Source organism: Schistocerca americana, chromosome 5 (assembly GCF_021461395.2).
Source record: "Schistocerca americana isolate TAMUIC-IGC-003095 chromosome 5, iqSchAmer2.1, whole genome shotgun sequence".
Classification (NCBI taxonomy): domain Eukaryota; kingdom Metazoa; phylum Arthropoda; class Insecta; order Orthoptera; family Acrididae; genus Schistocerca; species Schistocerca americana.
In genome coordinates, this window is record NC_060123.1 from 547,541,369 (window position 1) to 547,566,369 (window position 25,001).

General features: G+C 43.9%; 1 protein-coding gene across 1 annotated transcript in view; it reads left to right on the top strand.

Moving 5' to 3' along the window:
• The window catches only part of LOC124616749 (cubilin-like), an 82,922-nt gene extending 78,144 nt beyond the window's left edge, over nucleotides 1-4,778 (top strand). Inside the window, exon 5 of the mRNA XM_047145116.1 lies at nucleotides 4,609-4,778. Within this exon, the coding sequence (XP_047001072.1) occupies nucleotides 4,609-4,628 (20 nt within the window). The 3' untranslated portion in view covers nucleotides 4,629-4,778. The remainder of the gene's footprint in view (nucleotides 1-4,608) is intronic.
• The last annotated feature ends 20,223 nt before the right edge of the window (nucleotides 4,779-25,001 follow it).

Below are 25,001 nucleotides of genomic sequence, written 5' to 3' on the forward strand. Positions count from 1 at the left end.
CTATCAACTCCGCAACGCTTTCGCGATTCCTAAATGATCCTGTAACGGAGCGCGCTGCTCTCGGTTGGGTCTTCTCTATCTCTTCTATCAACCCTCTCCCGAGGTCGCCGAGCTGCTCGCTGACAATGGTCATCTATCAACCATCCATGCTTCCAGGTCACGCCACCACTCCAAACGCAGCCGTTAGTGTTAATTGCACCCTATGCAAGAGACGATAATTCCCTTGGCTGCTGTTGGTTTCCGACAAATGGTGCGGAATGACAAAGAACGCTGGCCTGATTGCAGGCACAGATGCGAAGAGATTACGATATGCTTGGTTCACAGTATGGCGGTCCTCTCTTGTGGTGATCAGACGTGGTCGACCACGCCCTTGACGAGTATGCCTACCCTCACAATCCAATGCTGTCCCACTTCCGGCCACCGTCACATTTGAATGCGCCACTAATCTGGATATTGCACGATTCTACCAGCTGGTCAAATGGAGACTCACAACTGGCCCACTTTCAAACTCTGCCATGCGTCAATAAGGCCATCTCACACAAGTAGTAGTATCTCAGTGTCCGTTACAGTGGTGAATCAACATCCGACGCTGTTCAGGACCTTATATACCCTAGCACGCCTGGTAACAACACTGAACGCTAATAAACTCTGGTGGCCTTTCTACCTCTCATAGCGAATTGTAGCTCTCACCATTTACATATCCGCCGAAGGTGTATACGTTACGAAGTTACAGTGACATATGGAAGTATTTCTGGTTGCTTCACTTTGTCAGACAGTGTACATGTGGTGATCCCTGCCGACACTTATGCAGTCGTCACAGACCGAGCATGGGCTTAGAACATTGCTGGGATATTTGTTGCATGCTAGCGCCCTGGTGCTATATAAACGAAAAGGAATTATTCGAATGGGACGGAAATCGGTAGAGGTAATGCACATATACAGACACGCTAAAGATTACAGTTTCAGAAAAACTGAATGATTTATTCAAGAGAAGGAGCATCAAAAATTGATCAAGTCAATAACATGTTGATCCACGTCTTGTCCTTATGCAAGCAGTTATTCAACTTGATGTTGACTGATGGAGTCGTGGGATCCTCCTGTTTGATAGGTGTTTTAGATCGTCAAACTCCCACTTAGGTTGGTGGGCCCTGACCGTAATGCTACAGACGTTCTCAATTTGGGAGAGATCAGGTGAACTTACTGGTCGAGGTTGGGTTTGGTAAGCACGAAGACAAGCAGTAGAAACTCTCACCGTGCGCGGCCGGGCATTATCTTGCTGAAATGTAAGCTCCAGCAAGGCTTGCCACGATGGACAACAAAAGGGGGCGCAGAATATCGTCGACGTACCGCTGTGCTCTAAGAATGCCTCAGATGACAACCAAATGGCACCTGCTATGAAAAAACTTGCACATCAGACCATCATCCCTGGTTATCGAGCTGTCTGGCGGGTGACGATCAGGTTGGTTTTCCAGTGCTGTCTGAGGCGTCTCCAGACATATCTCTGCCCTGGAGTCTCATTGCAGAATTGTCTTTAGTGATGAGTCCCGCTTCGAACTGAGCCCCGATGACCAGCGAGGACGTGTATGCAGAATCCCCTGAGATTGGTCGGAGACAAACCTGACTGTTGCCCGATACGGCCCGATAGCCAGGAGTGATGGTTTGGGACGCACCTTCCTTTCATAGCAGGACCCCTTTGGTTGTCATCCGCGGCGCCCTTATAGCACAGCGGTACGTCAACGGTATTCTGCGCCCTGTGTAGTTACCTTTCGTGGCAAGCAATCCTGGGCTTACATTTCAGCAAGATAAATCCGCCTGTATACCAGTTTTCTGACTGGTTTGAAGCGGCCCGCCTCCAATTCCTTTCCTCTGCTAATCTTTTCATCCCAGAGTAGCAACTGCAACCTACATCCTCAGTTATTTGCTGAATTTATTCTCATCTCTGTCTTCCTCTACAGTTTTACCCTTTCCAGCTCCCTGTAGTACCATGGAAATTTTTCCCTGATGGCTTAACATATGGGTTATCATCCTGTCCCTTCTTCTTGTCAGTGTTTTCCAAATATTCCTTCCCCCGCGGAATCTGTGGGGAGCCTTACCAGTCGACCTAATTTTCAACATTCTTCTGTATCACCACATCTCCAAGTGCTTCAATACTCTGTTTTTCTCACAGTCCACGCTTCACTACCATACAGTGCTATGCTCCAAACGTACATTCTTAGAAACTTCTTTCTCAAATTAAGCCTATATTCGACACTAGTAGACTTCTCTGGCCACAAATGCCTTTTTTGTCAGCGCTAGTTAACTTTTTATGTCCTCCTTGCTCCATCCATCATGGTTATTTTGCTGCCTAGGTCGTGTCGTGTGACTAGGGCCTCCCGTCGGGTCGACCGTCCGCCGGGTGCAAGTCTTTCGATTTGACGCCACTTCGGCGACTTGCACGTCGATGGGGATGGAATGATTATGATTAGGACAACACAACATCCAGTCCCTTAGCAGAGAAAATCTCATACCCAGCCGGGAATCGAACCCGGGCCCTTAGGCTTGCATTATGTCCCGCTGACCACTTTTTTTTTTAATTGTTCTCATTTTGTTCGTTGTATTTGTTCGGTGCGGATGTCCCATGGCACCCGTTCAAGTTCAGTGTTGAGCCGTTGACTCAGTTTTTTCATTACAGAGGGCAGCTAACCCTCTGACCGAACACGCTGAGCTACCGTGCCGGCGACCACTGAGTTACCGGGGGCGGTCACTGCGTAGATAGCAGAATTTATCTAATTCGCGATCACCAGTTCTGATGTTAAGTTCCTTGCTGCTCTCATGTCTATTACTTCTAATTACTTTCGTCTTCTGTTTACTCTCAATCCATATTCTGTACTCAATAGACCATTCCAACGAACAATCCTGTAATTCTTCACCCTCCCATCAGCGAACGTTATCCTTTCACCTTGAATTGTAATCCCACTCTTGATATTTTATTTCCGTCACTGCTTCTTCAGTGTATAGATTGAACAGTAGTCACAGTAAAAGTTAACACTGATTAACGGGTAGTTTTCATTTTGATTAGGAGTCACTTAGAGACAGATCATCTATGATAAAGAGCGACATACTCCGTCAGTACAAAAATTCTAGACTATACATACATATAAAGAAAAGGTAAGATGGTGGTTTTAATGCTCCAGGAGTTCTACACAGTCTTCCCCTACTTGAGTACAACCCACGTTCATACAACTATTTGTAACTGCCAGAGAAGTCCTGCGGTCTTGGCGAACCATCAGGGATCCGTTTGCACTTTGAGGTTTTGCTGGAGGTTCGTACAGATGTACACAGTCCCGTCGTCGGTGATAATTTTTTAGTGAAAAAAAGTCCGCGTTTTGCATCTCTTTCAGGTCGCGACAAGAGTCTACGTGTAGTTGTTGGTCGGGAGTCAAGGTGCGCAGGATAAACTTTGCAGAAATTTATCTCTTCTACAAAACATTCTGGAGAAAGAATTGGACACTTGATGTAGGGATGTTCAGTTCGTCACTTCATTGAAATTTGTGACATAACAATGTTGACACGCTAACACCGCTTTCTCACAGCTGTCGGTTGCACACAATTGTTTAGAGTTACTTGTTCAAGCTGCCTCCGTAGTTACTGCGCTGACGTCGATTATACACCAGGAGTAAAATCACTTTCGGAAGTTATTGGACAGACGGCGTATGTCTATAATGCCAATGATTCTATCAGCTGGATCTGTTCACGAAACTATTTTTGATGGTATTAGTGATCTATTAACATACTGACTGACTGATACACTGGCAAGCATTCATTGGCGATACAACTTGTGTCCACATGTTACAGAATTATGTTAGCTAGAGTCAATAGAATTAATATGTTAGGTCAGGTCAGTTACTGTGGTTCTTGTATTGTTTTAAACATGTTTTTAGACTTTTCACGGTATGTATGTGAACGCACTGTGAGGTTGGTAACGTGTTGTCATATGTTTTAGAGCATCAGGGTGCCGTGTTGGCGAAGAAAAAGTGCTTTAACACTCATGTCGACGACTTACTTGTTAGCACCTGAAGATGGCCCACTGGTCTGACACCAGCCAGTTGTCTTGATGTAACAAACAATTTTTGTTGACAAAGTAACAGTTACGATGGAAACGAAGTTGTTAATCTGTAATACAGTGGGAACACCAACGTAGGCAACACGTCCGCTAACGTTGACGACGACGGCCACTTGGTTTAGGTACTCTGTTTCATTTTCTCTCTACTGAACGCAGAACTGTCGAACGAAATGCGTGTGCACCAACTGCAGATGACGTTCCTCACTATTCCAGTCTGTCAGTTACAAACCTATTTTAAATCAAGGTAGGCTTACTACGAATGTCGAAACATCCACTAAATTTTATGTTTAATGGATTACTGTATGATTCGATATCCTAAGAACGTTATGAGCCGCTTTTATACTTCGATTTTTCTTACGTTGTTGTTCTTATAACTGTTCTTATTATTACATGAATTTTATTATTCTATAAGCCGTCTACTTCTCTTTTCCACGACAAGAAGCGCTTTGTATTATGTTTGTTTTCGAAGTGAGTTGTGTACTACAAAACTTTTGTTTCCCTTTCAGTGGACGTCCCTCTGCAGTGACGAAGTTGTGTGGCGTCTAATCCGGCTTCGCTTCTGTAGTTGCATACGTTGTGAATGAAACTCGTTACATCAGATCTGTAACAGCTATTGTAAGTTATTTATAATTGGTAAGACGTGTTTGAGCAGAAAACTGAGTACAACTGTGTTGTATATCGCATAGTGGTAATGATTCAAAGTGAAAGAAATCTCATTTTTGTAAACATTATGAAAGAAAATACAAATAAATGTTATAACTTTACTCAATAAATATTTTGCTTTTCATAAAACATTCTTCTTAGATTGTGCGACTGAAATTTAAACTGATGTACAAATTTCGAAATTATGAGGCTGTTCCATATTTCTTTTACTGATGACAGTATATTTCCCAGGTAACAAGTAAACATCGCAAACTAATCACCACCGTTGTCGTCCAGATTATAGTATTTGAACGGTTTGGCTAGAAATGAACGTGATAGAAGTGGGAGCTCCAGATGGCCAAGAGTTAAAAGAAAATAGCATTTCTGGCGCAGGTTGGATGAGGCATGAGCCACCTGCGTTAGCGTAGCTTCCTGGCAGTGGCTGGCGCAGCGGAAAGAATACAGATCGTTAATCCGGGGGTCGTGAGGTCATGTTAGACGCTGGGATCTGGAGAGAAATCGACGTTCCAGTACTTCCCAAAGATGTTCCGTTGGGTTCACTGGGCTCGTGCCGGAACTCTTGACAGGCCAGTCAGTTTCAGGAATATGACTGTCCACAAACCATTGCCTCTCAGAGGTGCTCTCCGACAAGGTGCATTGTGATGCTGATACAACGATCTTTTCCGAATTGTTGATCTAGCATGCGCGGTACACAACCCTGCAAAATGTCTTCATATCCGTCTAAATTTAGAGTTTTCTTCGGCGCTACAAGAGGACAATACCGCGGCCACGAAAAACTCCCCCACACCGTAACATCGCGTCCTGCGTACTACACTGTTGATACTACACAGGATGGCAGGCAGTGTTCTCCAGGTATTCGCCAAAACCAAACCCTTCCTTCAGATTGCCACAGGATATACTGTGATTTCTCGGCCCAAACCACTGGTTTCCAGTCGTCCACTGCCCAGTAGCATAACTGTTTACACCACCTCGTGCATCACTTAGGACTGAATACAAAAAAGTGTGGCTCCTCGACAATTGTACCCTAATCTGCGCGCAGTCATTGTGCTAACTCGACCGCTCGTAGCATTTTGCAAATCAGGAGTGATTCCTTCCGCTGGTGGAGTTAGCTGGCTTACAGAGACTAGTCTACTTCTAAATTTACTGAGTTCCCTTTCGCTGGTGGATGTAGTTGACATCCAATAACGCGTCAACTTATCAGCTCACAGAGCTCTCCTAACCGTGTAAGTAGGCTGTTTAGGTTTTTATGTTGGTAACGCCACGTAGAGTTCTGTATGAAAATCACTGACTGTGCTGTGTGCAGTCTGTGGCTGGCTTGCATTGTTGGAATATTTGCTATTGTAGTATTGGGCTGTTGGATGTGAACAGGGCATAGCGTTGTGCAGTTGGAGGTGAGCCGCCAGCAGTGGACGTCAGAAAAAGGAAATTTGTAAGACTGGATGTCATGAACTGATTAAGATAAATACATTGTTTGTTCTCAGTCAAAATCTTTCATTTGCTAACTATGCCTATCAGTAGTTAGTGCCTTCAGTAATTAGACTCTTTCATTTAGCTGGTAGTATTGGCGCTCGCTGTATTGCAGTGTATTGCAGTAGTTTGAGTAACGAAGATTTTTGTGAGGTAAGTGATTCATGAAAGGTATAGGTTATTGTTAGTCAGGGCGATTCTTTTGTAGGTATTATTGAAAGTCAGATTCCGTTGCGCTAAAAAAAAAAATAAAAATAAAAAACGTGTGTCAGTTTACTGTCCATCAGAATTAGTAAAGAGAGAAATGTCTGAGTACGTTCTGTTTTGCTCAGCTGTTGGAAAATCAAATAACGTAACAGGTTTTCCAGCATTGTCATTTATAAAATTTCCAAAGGGGAAGTTTCAATCGACTTATTCCGCTGTTACTGCTTGCCTACTGCAACACAGTCCTTTATACGGGCAGGTCTGCCTCTCGTTACGTCTAGTGATCAATTTTGTGTTTTGTACGTATGTTCGGACGCGTCTGATCAGGTGCTGTTGGAGTAGCTGATCCAGCAATACTGGCATCGTCAGCAGAAAGAAGAGGGAACACAGACTGAAGGGACTGTGTAAACATTTATACTGTTTTAATTCGATTATTAGCACTGTTCTCTTTCTACAGCAATAACTGTAGAATTCCATAAGGTGACAAACTATGTTCTAAATAGCGAATGGTGTAGTCACTAATTTGCGTTGTGCGGTGGCATCGCTTTACGTTTTCAAGAATGCGTGCTGTCAGTCGGATTTTTTTGCAGTTATATTATATGCTGACAAATTACTTTTCTTGTAAGAAATGGGTTCTAAAGAAATACTTTCGTTCACATAATCACATGATTCCAACATTTACTCTATTGGATACCAGCATACGCACACTCACTCTCTCACACGCACTCTCTCTCTCTCTCTCTCTCTCTCTCTCTCTCTCTCTCTCTCTCTCTCCGCCCCCCCCCCTCTCTCTCTCTCACACACACACACACACACACACACACACACACACACACACACACACACACACACTCTTTCCACAGAAATAGTTGAAATTACTCCCAATTCCCAGTTTTCGCCCAAGGTTTCCGGGAAGTTTCCCATCATTGTCAGACGAATACCGGAAGTCCCTTCTCAAATATTCACAATTAGAATTCCCTCTGCCACTGCCTCAGTCAGCAGGAACGTTTGACTGACAAGAACCAAAACTGTCTAATTGGCTGGATCTAAAACAGCCTGCAAAACATTCTCTGGAGTCTAGTGGGGCGCCTCATAATACTCAATGGAAATTTCTTTGTTGATGTTTGTAACGTCAGTCATTTTCAAATGTTTTAAGAGATAGGGGCCAAATTAATAGCACCTATGAATACAAAGTTGCTGACCAAGTAGCTCTTCAGTAAGATGAAATTTTCTTCAGCCTATTTGCGAGTTATAAGAAAATTTATCGCAGAGAATCACAGTCTAATAAAAGCATCTGAACCCTGTCATATACTCATTAGTAAAGATACACCCACTGCCTGGCAAAAAAGGTGGAGAACACAGAAAGGGAAGAGGAAACGAAGGTGAACTTCATCAGTTCTGACTGACTACAAAATCGAAACCCATGTACAATGAAGTTAGCTATATGCCAGTACGATGTTGCGCCCCCTCTGGCCTGGATACATGAACTGATTCGGCTGGGAAGAGTGTTATAAAGCCGTTGTATCCTACTCTGAGGCAATCTGGTCCACAAGAGTTGTAATTGGTCCTGATCCTTCATAGTCTGGATAAGAGCATTAGGAGGGAGTTGAGGACTGAGCTGATACCACACGTCATATCAGGAACAGATCAAAAGAACCTTCTGGCCACGGTAGTACCCCAACATCACGCAAATAGTTCATAGGCACATGTGCCCTGTGTGGATCGCCATTGTCGTGTTTGAAAATGGCACCACGATACTGCGCGTGATAGGTGACACTTTGGGGATGACATTCGGTGACATACTGTTGTATTGTCAGAGCTCTCTCAGTCACTGCCACCCGTGACCTGAAGTCACACCAGATGGATCTCCACACCATGGTGCCAGGAGTGACTCAACTCTGCCTCTCCAAAGCATTGGAAGAATGGGATCGCTCACAGGTCGCCACCACACTCGCCGACGATGGATTCGCAGTGGTGTAACTCTGCGATATTTCTCTGTACACAACGCGACGCCATTCATCAGCATTCTATATTTCCCAGGAACGACACCACTTCAAACGCAGTCGTCGCTGTTGTGGTGTTAACTGTTGTCACATACTGTATATCTCGCGACAAACGTGCTTTTATGAGAAACCATGTACCACTCACAATTATATGCAGCCGTGGCACCTCAGAGCCATCATGCACAAAACAGTATGGAAACTTTGTTTTTATGGAAGCTTTATTGGTGGCTTTTACCATGACCATCAAATTCTGGTTCCGGACGAACACCTGCATAAAATGCAATGCAAAAGTAAACTTTTTGAAGCGAAGCATTTCTCCTGTTTGATGTATGTACAACTGTTGCTTAAGCTCAATTTGAGATTTTACGCATATATTGTGTGTCACTCGTTGATGCACTTTTCAAATGCAAACCGCAGACAGAATACAAACTGTAACTTAGAGACGAAACAAGTTGAGATCCACTGTCACGCGGTAATTTCCTTTTCTTTTTGTCTCCAATCTGATTGGGACATCGATTGACATTCTGAAAGTATGTGTAAAATTCCCATTTATATTACATATTAAAAAATTTTCAGTTTTCGCACCAACGTTCACTTGTAGCCCTACCTTTGATTGGTTAGGATACACAAGTAAAAGGACTGCAATAGAAAGTGCCAGACGATTGCATGGGACGTATCTCCCACTTGTGTCTCACCCAAATGTCACCAGCATAGAAAGGAACTGTGAACAGGAATGCTGGAAGTATGGTCTAGGCCAGGGATTGTGAACAAGTGCTGGATCAAATAATTTGGGCGCGAATTAAATGAATTTGGGTGGGCCTGCCTAATCTAAATAACTCATTTGTTCGAGCGCGTTTGAAGTCTAAGCACCAACGTTAATTGTGAATAGGCTATCGGTGCTGAGGCGTCGTAGAAGTTAACAGATCTTCGCTCATGCTCACTCACTGTTAGTTACGGTGTACTCAGATGCTTTAGTAATAACGTTAGATCGCGTAAGCTGGCAGCTTCTGACAAGTACCGTACTGCTTTTAATTGCCGCGGCGAAACAGTGTTCACGTGTTTGTTTTTGTTAGTTGAACAATTATGTCGAGTGCAGCAATTATACGTAGTTAGTACTATTTTTATGCTATCGAGTATTGTTCAACGCGGCTGATTTGGGCAAGAAACAAAAAAATGTGAGGTAAGCGTAATACAGAATTTCAAACTTGCTGGGCTGATTGTCAAGAACATGCCATGGTTAATAAAGGCAAATAAACGATGTGTATTCTATGTTCCGGGACAGAGGTATGTGTAACATCGTCTGTAAAACGGCGCTATGAAGCAAGTCACAAATCCCTTTGTCAAAAACGAATCCGTTGGAAGTGCTATTCAAGACAGAAACAGACAGTCGATATCTGTAATTATGTTAGCAAGGATTGTCATATGAGTGTCGCAAATTTCTCGGGTGCATCTGTCATTGCCCGGCGACGATAAATTTTTCAGGGGAGCTTGGTTATCAAGTCCCTCATCGTTTTTTGAAGATTTTTAAAATAAAGGTAAGATAATTGAGCGGATCAGTCCTACTCCTTTATCTAGAAACACAATGAAAGACAAAATACTAAAACTGCCGAAAAATGTAAAAGAACAAAAAAAAATGACATCAAGTCCTTTCCTCATACGCTAACGGAAAAAATTGAAACACCAAAATATAATTAACTTAAAGTAATGAAATTATGGGAACACATTTGACTAGACAGCATACGGGGTATATCAAAAATGGTTCAAATGGCTCTGAGCACTATGCGACTCAACATCTGTGGTCATCAGTCCCCTAGAACTTAGAACTACTTAAACCTAACTAACCTAAGGACATCACACACATCCATGCCCGAGGCAGGATTCAAACCTGCGACCGTAGCGGTCACGCGGTACCAGACTGACGCGCCTAGAACCGCACGGCCACAATACCGGGTATATCAAAAAGAATTATCCGATTTAAAAAAAAAAACTATTATGTTATTTGCGATACGTGCGGGAACAACTTACTGTTGAAAAGATTAAACTCTCGAGTTTTACATGATTCCCGCTAGGTAGCAGTGCGGGTCAGTAATAACTGTTCAGCGTGACTTTCGTACTAGGTATGGTGTGGACACTCTTACAGCACAGAGCATTAGCATATGGCATGAACAATTCCGAGAAACAGGTTGTTTGTGTAAAGGTAAATCACTGGGCCGCCCACAACTGTCTGACAAAGACGTCGAACGCATCCGCCATAGTTTCCCAAGGAGTCCGTAGAAATCCGTTCCCCTTGCAGCTCCATAGCTACACATGCCTCCGATGTCCGCCTGGTGCGTGTTGCGTCGACGTTTACCCAAGAAACCATAGAAAATTCAGCTACTGCAAGCTCTTCTTGAAGGTGATAAAGAACAACGTGTGGAGTTCTGTAATTTTCTTCTTGACAAGATGGAGGATGGCAGTTCTCTTCCACTCTTAGTGTTTGGTGATGAGGCAACATTCCATTGAAATGGAAAGGTGAATCGTCATAACGTGAGAATACTGGGTACGGAATAACCACATTAAGTTGTGCAACATGAGCGGGACTTTCCAAAATTTAATGTGTGATGTCCAGTTTCACGAGAAAAGGTGTATGGTCGAGTTTTCTTTGCTGAGGAAACTGTTACAGGAAGCACATATCTCGATATGATTGAGAACTTTCTTTTCCCAAAATTGGGACGTCATTTACCAACAGGATGGGGCACCACCACACTGGCATCTGGAAGTGCGGGAATTTTTAATCAAAGGATTACTGAACGATGGATCGGTCACACTGGTCCATATGATTCAGCCTCACATTACTGGCCTCCAAGGTCACCAGACCTGCACTATATGATTGTTTTTTGTGAGGGTTTACAAAAGACTGTTTTATGTCCCTTCGTTACCAACAACAATGAACGAACTGAGACATCGCATAATAGCAGCTGTGGTACCTGTAACTCAAGACATGCTCGCTGCTGTGTGGGGACAATTTGAATACCGCATTGACATGTCGTGCATCTCAAGGGGAGCATATTGAACACCTATGAAAAGGTATGAAAAAAAAAACAAAATTCATTGTACATGTTTATTATTTTAAAAAATATAGACGTACCAAATCGGTTGATTCTTTTTGACGCACCCTATATTCAACTCATTAACGTTGTAAGATAAATTGCAAGGTTAATGAAAGCGCCATTGTAAATGTGAAATGCTGGTACATTAATAACTGGTGTAACCGCCACAATGTTGAATGCAAGCAAAACGTGCGTTCTGTAGTACATGTGCTGGATGTCAGTCTGTGGTATAGAATTCCATACCTGTCGCACTTGGTCAATGTAAGGAGGTTTAATGCTGGTTTTGGATGACGCTGGAGTTATCGTCCGATGATGTCCCATATGAGCTCGACTGGAGACAGATCCGATGATCGAGCAGGCCTAGGTAAAATGTCGATGTAGTGGCGCGGCAAGACAGCCAAGCCACTCGGAGGTAGCCGAAAGGCACGCCTTAAGCTCACGCAGATTGGCGTGAGGTCTGGAACAAGGTAAAGTAATTATCCTATAAAGAAAAGAACGTAGTTCTTGGAATACTTAACTTTAATCCACAGTTGTAGAATATCGCTCTTGATGATACATGCTTCACATAATAAATATCGTCTCGGCAAATGAGAGCGTATTGGTCAGTGTAGCATCGCTAGCAAAGTCGGCTGTACAACTGGGGCGAGTGCTAGTAAGTCTCTCTAGACCTGCCGTGTGGTGGCGCTCGGTCTGCAATCACTGACTGTGGCGACACGCGGGTCCGACGTATACTAACGGACCGCGGCCGATTTAAAGGCTACCACCTAGCAAGTGTGGTGTCTGGTGGTGACACCACAGTCGACACACTGTACAGCATGTTGGTTTACAATAGGGGTATGTGGGCAAGCGTTTCCTGATGGAAAACACCCCCTGGATGCTTTTCATGAATGGCAGCACAACAGGTCGAACGACCAGACAGATTTAAACATTTGTAGTCAGGGTGAGTGGGGTAACCACGAGAGTGTTCCTGTTATCGCACAGCACAACGTACTCCAGATGTGTGTCCAGTGTTTCTAGGCCACATACAGGTTGGTCCAGGCCCTCAACTAGCCTCCTCCTAACCAACAACATCAATGGCACCGAGGCAGAACCACCTTTCATCACCACCCTGCCCTCCAATGAGCTCTCGGTTGAATGAAGTCGCCAATGGCGGTAGTTTGTGGTCAGCAGAATCCACGCTGCAGGGCGTCTGGCTCGGAGCTGTCCTTGAAGTAACCGATTTATTGTATTTCGTTGTGTCACTGTGCTGGCAACTGCTTCTCAAATTGCTGCTGCAGATGCAGTGTGATGGGTCAGAGCCATACACCAAACACGATGGTCTTCTCTCTGTCCGTAATGCCAAATGGCCGTCCGGAGCCTGGACACGTGGCCGTGCGTCCTCGAGACCACTGCTGCTTGCTATCACGTACAGTGGCTACATTCCTGCAAAGTCTTTCTGCAGCATCGTAGAAGGAACATCTAGCTTGTCGTAGCCCTATTACACGACCACGTTCTAACTCAGTGAGGTGTTGATAATGGGGTCTTCTTCGCCTTTAAGATATTCTTGACTAAAACCAACTCATCACGTCCAATCTCTAAGGAATTAACGAACACGCCCGTTACAGCGTGTATTTCAAGTACACCTGATCTGCATTCTCAAAGCAACGCTACTAGGGCCATTGTTTGCGATTGCCGCGAATCTGTCCGTTGTAGAAACACACCTAACAAGTTACGTTTATGCCGCACATCTCCTTCTTGGTGTTGCGACCTTTTTTCCATCAATGTCTTTCACTGTGCACTGAACGAACCTGCCCATTTCGTTGCATTTGCTACATATTGTGCTGCAAATGACATCAAAGAAGCATTGATTGCGATAATATCGTTTCCAGCATCTACTAAAGCCACATATGTTTAAACGACTTAAAAGTTAACTTATTGAAAAAGAAATCGATTTAAGCAGAATTGTTCGATAACTAGTGAATGTGCTCTGAATATGGTGGGAAGAAAAATGGTTTTATTAGTTTATTCCTAGCACATATTGGACATCCTGTTCTTGAACTCCACTGTCTCATACATAAACAAGCCTTGTCTGCAAACAGTGGTTACGCTTGCCGTTAGAGTATAGTGGGTGTAATCACAGAAATAATGAACCTGATGTCGTCGCAAGCTTCTAATAAAAGAAAGATAGAGGAGATGTTAGATAAAGTCAACTTGGTGTACAGTGGGGTACTGTTATATAACGATATTCGCTAGTTGAGCCGCGGCAATGTACTTCAAAGATCCGTGGACTGTTTGAAGGAATCAGGATGGTTTTACAAAAATCTGGAAAAATTGTGCAATATTCACAGCTAATGGATGTTACGTGTCTTCCAAAACTCACGTCTTTTATGGACATGCGCCAGTATTTCTGTGATTTGAATGTAAAACTTCAAGGAACAAACAAAATAATTATTGCTACGAGATATCTTATTGCGCTTTTTAGGATAATAACAATAGTGTTTCGAAAAGCTAGAGCTATGACGCAAATATGAAAAAGTTACCAGCGGTTTGGATTCACACTAAAAACCAGGTTCCAGATTGTAGCGTAGGCGTGGCCTGTGCCTCTTGAACCCCTCCCCTTCTCAGACGCCTATGCCTGCAGCATATGTACACTGAAGCGCCAAAGAAACACATACAAACTTGCGTATTCAAATACAGAGATATGTAAACAGGCATAAGACGGTGCAGTGGTAGCAACGGCTGTTTAAGACAACAAGATTTTCCAATACGACCATTTTATGGATGTATCATGAAAATGAGGAACAGGTAAAACATCAAATCTCCGACATCGCTGGGGCCGGAGAAAGATCCTGCAAGAACGGACCAAAGACGACTGAAGAGAATCGTTCAGCCTGACAGAAGTGCAACTCTTCCACAAATTATTGCAGATTTCAATGCAGAGCCATCAACAACTGTCAGAGTGCGAGCCATTCAACGAAACATCATCGATATAGGCTTTAGGAGCCAAAGGCCCACTCGTGTACCCTTAATAGCTGCACGACACAAAGCTTTACGCCTCGTCTGGGCCCGTCAGCACCGACACTGGAACGTTGATGACTGGAAACATGTTGTCTGGTCGGACGAGTCTCATCTCAAATTGTATTGAGCGGATGGACGTGGACGGATATGGAGAGAACCTCATGAATCCATGGCCCCTGCATGTCGGCAGGGGACTGTTGAAGCAGGAGGAGGCAGTGTAATGGTGTGGAGCGTGTGCAGTTTGGGCTCTGACACGTCCAGATACGACTGTGACACGTGACACGCACGCAAGCGCCGCACGAGGTAGCCGCGCGGTCTAGGGCTCGTTGTCACGGTCCGCGCGACTCCCCCAATCGGAGGTTCGAGTCCTCCCTCGGGCATGGGTGTGTGTGTGTGTGTGTGTGTGTGTGTGTGTGTGTGTGTGTGTGTGTGTGTGTGTGTGTTGTCCTGAGCGTAAGTTAGATTATGTAGGGTGTAAGCCTAGGGACCGATGACCTCAGCAATTTGGTCCCATAGGAACTTACCACAAATTTCCAATTTGCGTACCTAAGCATCCTGCCTGATCACCTGCATCCATTCGTGTCCATTGTCCATTCCGACGGACTTGGGCAATTCCAGCAGGACAATGCGATACCGCACGCGTCCAGGATTGCTACAGAGTGGCTCCAAGAACATTCTTATGAGATTAAAAACTTCCGCTGGCCACCAAAGTCCCCAGACACGAACATTATTGAGCATATCTGGTATGCCTTGCAACATGCTGATCAGAAGAGGTCTCCACCCCCTCGTACTCTTACGGATTTATGGACAGCCCTGCAGCATTCATGGTGCCAATTTCCTCCAGCACAACTCCAGACATTAGTCGAGTCCATGCCACATCGTGTTGCGGCACGTCTGCGTGCTCGCGTGGCCCTACACGATATTAGGCAGCTGTACCAGTTTCTTTGGCTCTTCAGTGTATAACAGATCTGGGAACGTTATTTTTAATACTTATCGCCAAATGCCACTGCATGTGCGTCCTTGTCACCACATTTTCTAGGAATCCTGCAACGAAATGACATCTAACCAAGTGGAGATTTTTGAAAAACAGGGCTAAATGCGATCACACCCATAGTTGAGAAAAATAAAATGTACCGGTGACAATATTCTAATCTGTTTATTTGTGATACTGTTATCACTGTGACGGGTAGTAACATGTGAACGTTGTTTTTTGCCTCTCAACCGTCCCTACAGTTTTTCTAATTACTGGCAAACGAGTACTCACCCATGCTAACATGTTCGGTACATTAACTATGTTTCGCAGATTATGAATTCTTGTGCAGGAAATAAATATGTTTCTGTAGTGATATGCCATTATACGGCGTTTGCACCAACGCACTACAAACGTGTTTTGACCTGAATGGTCGACAACCGCAGCCCGATAGGTATTCGAATTTAGCAGATGGTCTACACATGTTCGGAACTGGTTTGTTTAGCATATTACAGTCGCTTCATTGGTGAGGATACTGCAGAGTATTTAGGGTGAGTGCATTTCTGGGTCGAATCATAATTCAATATCATCGGTACTATATCCTTGTGGTAAGTATATCTAATAATAGAGAATGACGTTATCTCATTTTCTCGATACTGCTTTTTGTATGCTTCATTAACGGTACAGCGCCTGTATGTGAGTACAGTTTTATTGATTTTGGGTTGGACGGTAAATTTAATTTCGCTCTTTTGCCTCAGAATCTTACACGTGGAATTACTGTTAATAACACAACTGAGTTTATTTAGTGTAACATAACGATATTAGATCATTACTTTTTACCCTATTTAAACTTTTTGCTAACATTTCCGATGTGTTGTATATTGAACTGGATGACAAGTTCATTTTCGCCCAACATGTCTTTGGGCATTACTGAGTTTTTTTCATTGTCTTTGTTACGAAACTGTCGTACCTACACAGTATTTCCTCAATCCAGCAATGTGTGTATCACGGATACATGGAATTAAGTCTCAAACCTCTTATTGTTTGCTTATAATGTGTCTCAGGGGTAAAGAGTTGTTACAGCGCATTTCAGTAAAAATGCATTTTTAATCTCTGCGTATTAATCTAATTTATTGGACACAGTTCCTGCGTTTTCGTTAGGGTCTACAGTAGATTTCCGTAGCGCGAGTTTGTTTTGAAAGCTAGTGCCCGCTTGTTGGCGCTAGTCAGCCATTCAGTGATGCAGCTGTGGCTGACCGAGACACAAGCAGCAACAAGGAAGTAACCGATATTGTGACTTTCATGAGTTCCTAACCGGAAGCGAATTTCATTACATCTGTATTCTTTAATAGTTTAGTTTCTTGAGTTCCTGCGTATTAATTTAATATCTAATATCCACAGTTCTCGCGTTTTCGTTTGCATCGGAAAGTAAACCGATTTTGTGACATATTACAAGTTCCTCATCAAGGGTGAATTATTTACTTTCAGCTGAGTGTTAGGTTTTTGAATATCTGCTTATTAATCTAATTTATCAGACAGTTCTTGCGTTTTCGTCAGGGTCTACAGTAGAGTGGAGCAAGACGTGCCGATAGTTGTTTATCTGCATAGTTCAGTTTTCCACGGTCTTTAGTGTGGACAGGGACTGCGACTGTTGTGTGCGGATGAGAGCCGAGTTGGTGACACTTCGCTCTCAGCTTCAGGCTGTGAAGGCTTCGATTACACAACTTGAGGCTGCAGTGGATGGGCACCACTGTTGTGGACCGGCCGTGGGGATCCAACCGACGTCCAGCGCGTCAGAGTCCTCCGATCGGTCCTCACCAGTAGCCAACCCAGTTACTGCTCGCACTGAGGCTGACCCCTCTCCTGTGGTCGAGTGACAGGTCGCCCCGGGGCGTAGCAGGCAGCTAAAGACTTCCCAGGCGTTAGCACGTAAGGCTTCCCCGGTTTGTCTGACAAACAGATTCCAGGTGCTGTCTGTGGCTGACACTGTCGCTGAGCCGGATACTGTCGCCTGTTCCGTTTCAGAGGAAACCTCTCAGCCTGCAACATCCGGACAAGCACAGAGGTTGGGATTATTGATAGTTGGGAGCTCGAACGATAGGCTCGTTATGGGACCCCTTCGGGACATGGCTGCCTAGAAGGGAAATAAAACCAATGTGCATTCCGTGTGCATAACGGGTGGGTTATTCCAGATGTGGACGAGTCCTCCAGGACGCCATTAAGAGCACAGGGTGCAGCCAACTGCAGTTGGCTGCTCACTTCGGTACCAATGGTGTGTGTCATTTTGGGTCAGAAGAGATTCTCTCTGGTTTAGAGCGACTAACAGAAGTGGTAAAGGCTGCCAATCTTGTTTGCAAGATGAAAGCAGAGCTGACCGTTTGCAGCATAGTCGACAGGACCGATTGCGGACCTCTGGCACAGAGCCGAGTGGAGGTACTGAATCAGAGACTCAGACGGTTCTGCGACCGTGTAGGCTGCAGATTCCTCGCCTTGCGCTAAAGGTGGTTGTGTTTCCGGTTCCGCTGAATAGGTCAGGTGTCCACTGTACGCAGGAGGCGGCTACACGAGTAGCAGGGTCTGTGAGGCGTGGATTAGGCGGTTTTCTAGGTTAGAGGGTCTCGGGAAAACCCAAGAAGGGCTTCAGTCACAAAGGGTGCAGGCCGAAGACAGGAAGAACGTAGATACGAGAACCATCGGTATAACAGTTGTAAATTGTCTTAGCTGTGTTGGGAAAGTACCAAAGCTCCAAGCGCTAATAGAAAGCACTGATGTTCAAATCGTTATAGACACTGAAAACTGGCTAAAGCCGGAAATAAGCTCAACCGAAATTTTTGTGAAGAACCGAAAGGTGTTCCTAAAGGATAGGCTAAAGACGGTCGGAGGTGGCGTGTTTTTATCTTGTCACGAAATTGAAGTAGATAGTTCCTATGAGTCAGTATGGGCAGAGATTGTTGGCAACCGGAATAAAAAACTACATCCTTTTACCAACCTCCCAATTAAGATGATACAGTTGCTGAAAGGTTAAAAGAAAACTTGAGTTTGATTTCAAGCACGTACACGACTCATACGATTATACTTGGTGGTGACTAATTTACCCTCGATATGTTGGCGAAAATACATGTTCCATTTCAGAGGTACGCATGAAACATCATCCGTAATTGTGCTAAACGCGTTCTCTGAAAATTATTTCGAGCAGTTGGTTCATGAGCCTACTTGACCTCTTAGCAACAAATAATCCTGAGTTAATAACGAGCATCAAAACGGATATTGTAACCTCCAAATCCTCTAAAAATAAGAGAATATATTTATTCAAAAAAGCAGATAAAACTTCACTTGATGTCTTCCTGAGAGAATCTCTACCCTTTCCATTTTAATATTGCAAGTGTAGGCCAAATGTGGCTTGAATTCAAAGAAATAGTATCGTCAGCAATTGAGAGATTTATACCAAATAAATTAACAAACGACGGAGCTGATCCTCCTCGGTACACAAAACAGGTCAGAACACTGTTGCAGAAACAACGAAACACTCCAAATTTAGACAGACACAAAATCTCCAAGATTGGCGATCTTTTACAAAAGCTCGAAATTTAGCACAGACTTCCAATGCGAGATGCTTATAACAGTTTCCACAACGAAACTGTCTCAGAAACCTGGCAGAAAATTCAAAGAGATTCTGGTCAACCGGAGTATGTTAGCGGCAAGAAACAATCTGTGCCTTCTCTGCGCGATAGAAATGGAGATACTATCGAAGACATTGCTGCCAAAGCAGAGTTACTAAACACAGCCTCCCGAAATGCCTTCACAAAAGAAGACGAAGTAAATATTTCAGAATTAGAATCAAGAACAGCTGCCAACATGAGTAACGTTGAAGTAAATACCCTCGGAGTAGTGAAGCAACTTAAATCACTTAATACAAGCAAGTCTTCTGATCCAGACTGTATACCAATTAGGTTCCTTACGGTGTATGCTGATGCATTAGCTTCATACTTAATCATATACAACCGTTCGCTCGACGAAAGATCCGTACACAAAGACTGCAAAGTTGCACAGGCCACACCAATGTTCAAGAAAGGTAGGAGTAATCCACTAAATTTTAGGCCCATATCATTAACGTCGATATGCAGCCCGATTCTGGAACATATATTGTGTTCGAACATTATGAATTACCTCGAAGAAAGCGGTCTATTGACAGTCAACATGGGTGTAGAAAATATCGTTCTCGTGAACAACTAGCTGTATTTGCTTGAAGTATTGAGTGCCATTGACAAGGGATTTCAGATCGATTCCGTATTTCTGAATTTCAGGAAGGCATTTGGCACAGTACCACACAAGCGGCATTTAGTGAAATTGCGTGCTTATGGAATATCGTCTCATTTATGTGACTGGATTTGTGACTTCCTGTCAGAGGTCACAGTTCGTAGTAATTGACGGGAAGTCATCGAGTAAAACGAAAATGATTTCTGGCGTTCCGCAAGGTAGTGTTATAGCCCCTTTGCTGTTCCTTATCTATATAAACGATTTGGGAGACAATCTGAGTAGCCGTCTTAGGTTGTTTGGAGATGACGCTGTCGTTTGTCGACTGATAAAGTCATCAGAAGACCAAAACAAATTGCAAAACGATTTAGGAAAGATATTTGAATGGTTCCCAAATCGGCAATTGACCCTAAATAACGAAAAGTGTGAGCTCATCCATATGAGTGCTAAAATGAATTCTTTAAACTTCGGTTACACGATAAATCAGTCAAATCTAAAGGCCGCAAATTCAACTAAATACCTAGGAATTACAATTACGAACAACTTAAATTGGAAGGAACACACAGGAAACGTTGTGGAGAAGGCTAACCAAAGACGGCGTTTTATTGGCAGGACACTTAGAAAATGTGACAGATCTAAGGAGACTGCCTACGGTACGCTTGTCCATCCTCTTTTAGATTCCTGCTGCGCGGTGTGGGATCCATACCAGATAGGACTGACAGTGTACATCGAAAAAGTACAAAGAAGGGCAGCACGATTTGTATTATCGGGAAATATGGGAGAGAGTGTCACAGAACTGATACAGGATTTGGGCTGGATGTCATTAAAAGGCGTTTTTCGTTGCAACGGAATCTTCTCACGAAATTCCAATTACCAACTTTCTCCTCCGAATGCGAAAATATTTGTTGACACCGACCTACATAGGGAGAAACGATCACCAGCATAAAATAAGGGACATCAAAGAACGTACGGAAAGATATAGGTGTTCGTTCTTTCCGCCCGCTATACGAGATTGCCGGCCTGGGTGACCGAGTGGTTCTAGGCGCTACAGTCTGGAACCGCGCGACCGCCACGGTCGCAGGTTCGAATCCTACCTCGGGCATGGATGTGTGTGATGTCCTTAGGTTGGTTACGTTTAAGTAGTTCTAAGTTCTAGGGAACTGATGACCTTAGAAGTTAAGTCCCATAGTGCTCAGAGCCATTTGAACCATATACGAGATTGGAATAATAGAGAATTGTGAAGGTGGTTCGATGAACCCTCTGCCAGGCACTTAAATGTGATGCAGAGTACCCATGTAGATGTAGATTCGTGTCTACGTTTTACTTGAGAAGAATGAGAAAGCAAGGTATTCCCAACGGCTGATCAGTTCATCGCTGCTCTGGATTTGATAGTTTATATTCTCACCTTGTTTTACTCATCACCTGGGGATATGTATCATCTTTGAGAAAGTCGCTGAATTATTGAACCTCGTCTGCAAGATGTTAAACTCCTTACGTCTTGGCCGACACTACCTCTCGGACATCTCTTCGCGAGGATATTATTTTAGCTAGGTTGCGAGTTGGGCACTGTCTTATTAGCCATCGCCACTTGTTACGTCGTCATCCGGCGCTATTTTGTGCTCATTGTCATTAATCTTTGACGGTTCGCCATTTCCTGGCACGATGCCCTTTTTTTAACCGCTTACGTTCTAGTGTGTTTGCCGTCTGAGTTATCGACCGTTTTAGCAAACGATGCGCTTGAAGCCGACCGCTTTTTACCTGTCGCAGCAGTATAGTGAAGGACGTTTAATATTTGCATGAAATGTATTCGCAGTTGCGAAAATGGAGAACCATCAGCTGTATAACGGAATGACGATGAAAATTTGTGCCGGACCGGGACTCGAACCCGGATTTCCCGCTTATCGAGACCGGTTGCCTTACTATTGGGCTACCCGAGCATGACTCACGACCAGACCCAGACTTCCATATGTCCTCAATCATATGTCCACCACCTGTGCTCCTACATCCATTACGTATATTCCCGTACACGGGAGACATTTCACTTGAAGGTCGCTTGCATTTCATAACGGCTGTAGTCGCCGCAGTGCCTGTGAAGGATCAGTGAGTCGTAATTCAGCGTAGCACAGGTACTGCAATACCGTATTTAATCTTTAGTTCGGGACCTCCGCTGTCTCTACCGCTTATTTTGTGGTCTTTTCTCTAAGGGGAAGTCCTTGTTTTTTAGCTCTTTTCTTCTGTCGATTGGGCTTAACGTATAGTTTTATCTTCTTTTACTTGTTGACGTTCTAAGGTTATGACCTGGCCGCTTATGACCTCACTTGTTTTTGCTCCATAAAAGAAAAAAAGGGATTTCATCACACATGTGCGTTTAAGAGACATCATGAAGTTCAAAGCGCTTATATTCAGTTTTCTTTTCTCTGAAGGTGCAACAAATCATAGCGATCTAGGAAATGGGAAAAAATATTGAAAGAAAATGTGAGTACTTTGTGACAATATTCCGTCGCCGTGGTGGCGATCATTTAAACAAAGGCGTTTACTTTTCACGAAATTTCTATCACGAACATCCTCCCCTGAAAACTAAAATGTTTTACTGATGCCATCCTATGTGGGAAGAAATGATCATAATAAAATAAAAAATAGTAGAGCTCCTACGGAAAAATGTAAGTGTTCGGTCTTCCCACGGACAGTTCGAGGGTGTAGGCGTAAAAAATAGGCTGAAGGAGGTTCTAAGAACCCTCTGCAGTGACCTTAGTGTTAATTAGAGAGATGTTTTCGGTGGGTGAGATATTTGGAGAACATGTTGGCTACAGTAAAAGGTCAAATACCGTCCAACCGCGTGGTGCTCTTGAGATACTGCATGGCGTTGAGTACGGGGTTCCGAACCCATCGATTCCCTATCTGCGTAGTAGTCGTGGGATCCCGAGCAACGATATACCGCATACTTGCTACGGCTTGAACCTGAATCTGCCGAATTCCGAAATTTCTGACATACTTCCATATCTTCTCATAAACATCCAAAGCTGAAACGTGATTTCCGAATGAGTAACCCGCTCAATAATCTTTTATATACAGAATGCGGAGGCGTTATATCTACTCACTAGTGCAACCGCTCTCAAATCATCTGCATATCGAATCATGTCTTACACTTCATGCCGATTTGACTTTTCCCGCATGCCGCGTTAACGTGTTGCAGTTTTAATGACCGGTATTGAGGTTATTAACATCTAGATATATATTTTGTGGCATATTAATTATAATTAAATTATAAATTTCCATTTGGAATACAGGCTCTGATACCCGATAATAAAGGCAATTACGGCGACCACTGATATCCTGCAGTAGCTATTTGAATGGCTCTATATACACTTGATCACGTAGTATATTGGGATTCATACATTGGGACCACGTATGTTTAGCGTGGCTACATTCCAGCCACTGAGTAAGTACAGTTACAGATACAATTACAAAAGCTGATACTTGCTCGGCTGTGATCAGCCAGTTTTCTATTTATAAGCCTAAATAATTTGAATAATAAGTGCAGTGGAAGTTAGAACATGGATTTGATTTTCCAGGTGTTCTGGCTTAAATTGCCTTTTGTGTGATGTTTGGTTTGTGGGGCGCTCAACTGCACGGTCATCAGTGCCCGTACAAACTCCCAATCTGTACACAGTGCATTCTAACCACTCTCACAAATGATGGAATGTAGAGAACACAAATGCCCAGTCGCAGTGCAGAGAAAATCCCAACGCGGCCGGGAACCGAACTCGAGACTCCGTGCACCGAGCGAGGTGGCGCAGTGGTTAGCACACAGGGCTCGCATTCGGGAGGACGACGGTTCCAATCCCGCTTCCGACCATCCTGATTTAGGTTTTCCGCGATTTACCTAAATCGCTTCAGGCAAATACCGGGAAGGTTCCTTCGAAAGGGCACGGCCGAATTCCTTCCCCATCCTTCCCTAATCCGATGAGACCGATGACCTCGTAGTTTGGTCTCTTTCCCCAAATAACCCAACACCCGAGACTCCGTGATTCAGAGGTAGCAATGCTAACCACTAGATCACGAGCTGCGGACTTTTTGTGTGACGAATGTATTACTGTTGTTATCGGCGTTGGTTCGGCACGCATTTTTCATAGATTCATACCGTACCTGTACAACGGCTGTTTTCGCTAAATACAGATTTCTCCGACTGATGTCAACAGAACAAATCAGTCCATTATATCCTACGTATTAACAATAAATACTTGAAACGACGAAATGAAAACAAGAAAACGTAATCGGGGTCGCCACAAGGACGTGGATGCGTATAGGGCCTTGAGATCCAGTATCGGGCAGACTGTTTGGGTCAACTGTCAAGGTGAACACTGGCCACTGCTGATCATTTACTGCTGTTTAAGAAGGCCGATACACGCGCGCGGAACTACTTTGACGCGAGACCGGAGACGAGGACCGGGATTAATTTAAGGAAAACACGTGGAAGGGTGACCTAACTTTACGGGTCATTTATCATTCTTGAACAAACTGTTACCGACATTCTTGCCAAATACATACAAATAGTTAAGGGAATTTACATCAGACTATAATTACAAATCTCTAAGAACATGTCAATTGCACGATACAATGGAGGCCTGATTAACTTATCAAATAAACCTGTGGCCGCGCTGTCTGCGCGAATAGCCTCACAGCTGTGAGCTAATCCCACAACAGAACTTTAAAATAAGTTCAAGAAACGCTAAATGAAGACATTACAATGCGTACATATCCACTGTCTATTCTGCTTTCATATAGGCTAGATAACGGCCAAGTTGGCCAAACGCTACCCACGTGTGAAAACCGAAGCTAACAGTACTGGCCATTACACATAAATCAAGTTAAGTACATAAATAAAAAACCGGGCGCCTAAAACACTATTAAAATGATGATAATTAAATCCCTTTAAGAAATCAAGAAACTCAGTGCTCAGTTTACCCAAAGGCTTTCATCACAGGTTCACAAGGGCCTGAGTAATTTACTTCCCAATCCGGCTACACCCCCGCCGTGGTACGATACCAAAAGACCGACAAACTACTCAGCTTGAGGCTGGAACGGGAGACCCGCACAAGCGCGTGTGACCCGCCAACACCTAGGCCTCGTGCGATGACGGGAAAGTCGCCGAAACAGAAGGAACGCATGTTCCTGCCACGGACCATCAGAACAGCAACAATTCAACTGCTGCCGATACAAAACTGACGACATACCAAACAACAAACAAGTTT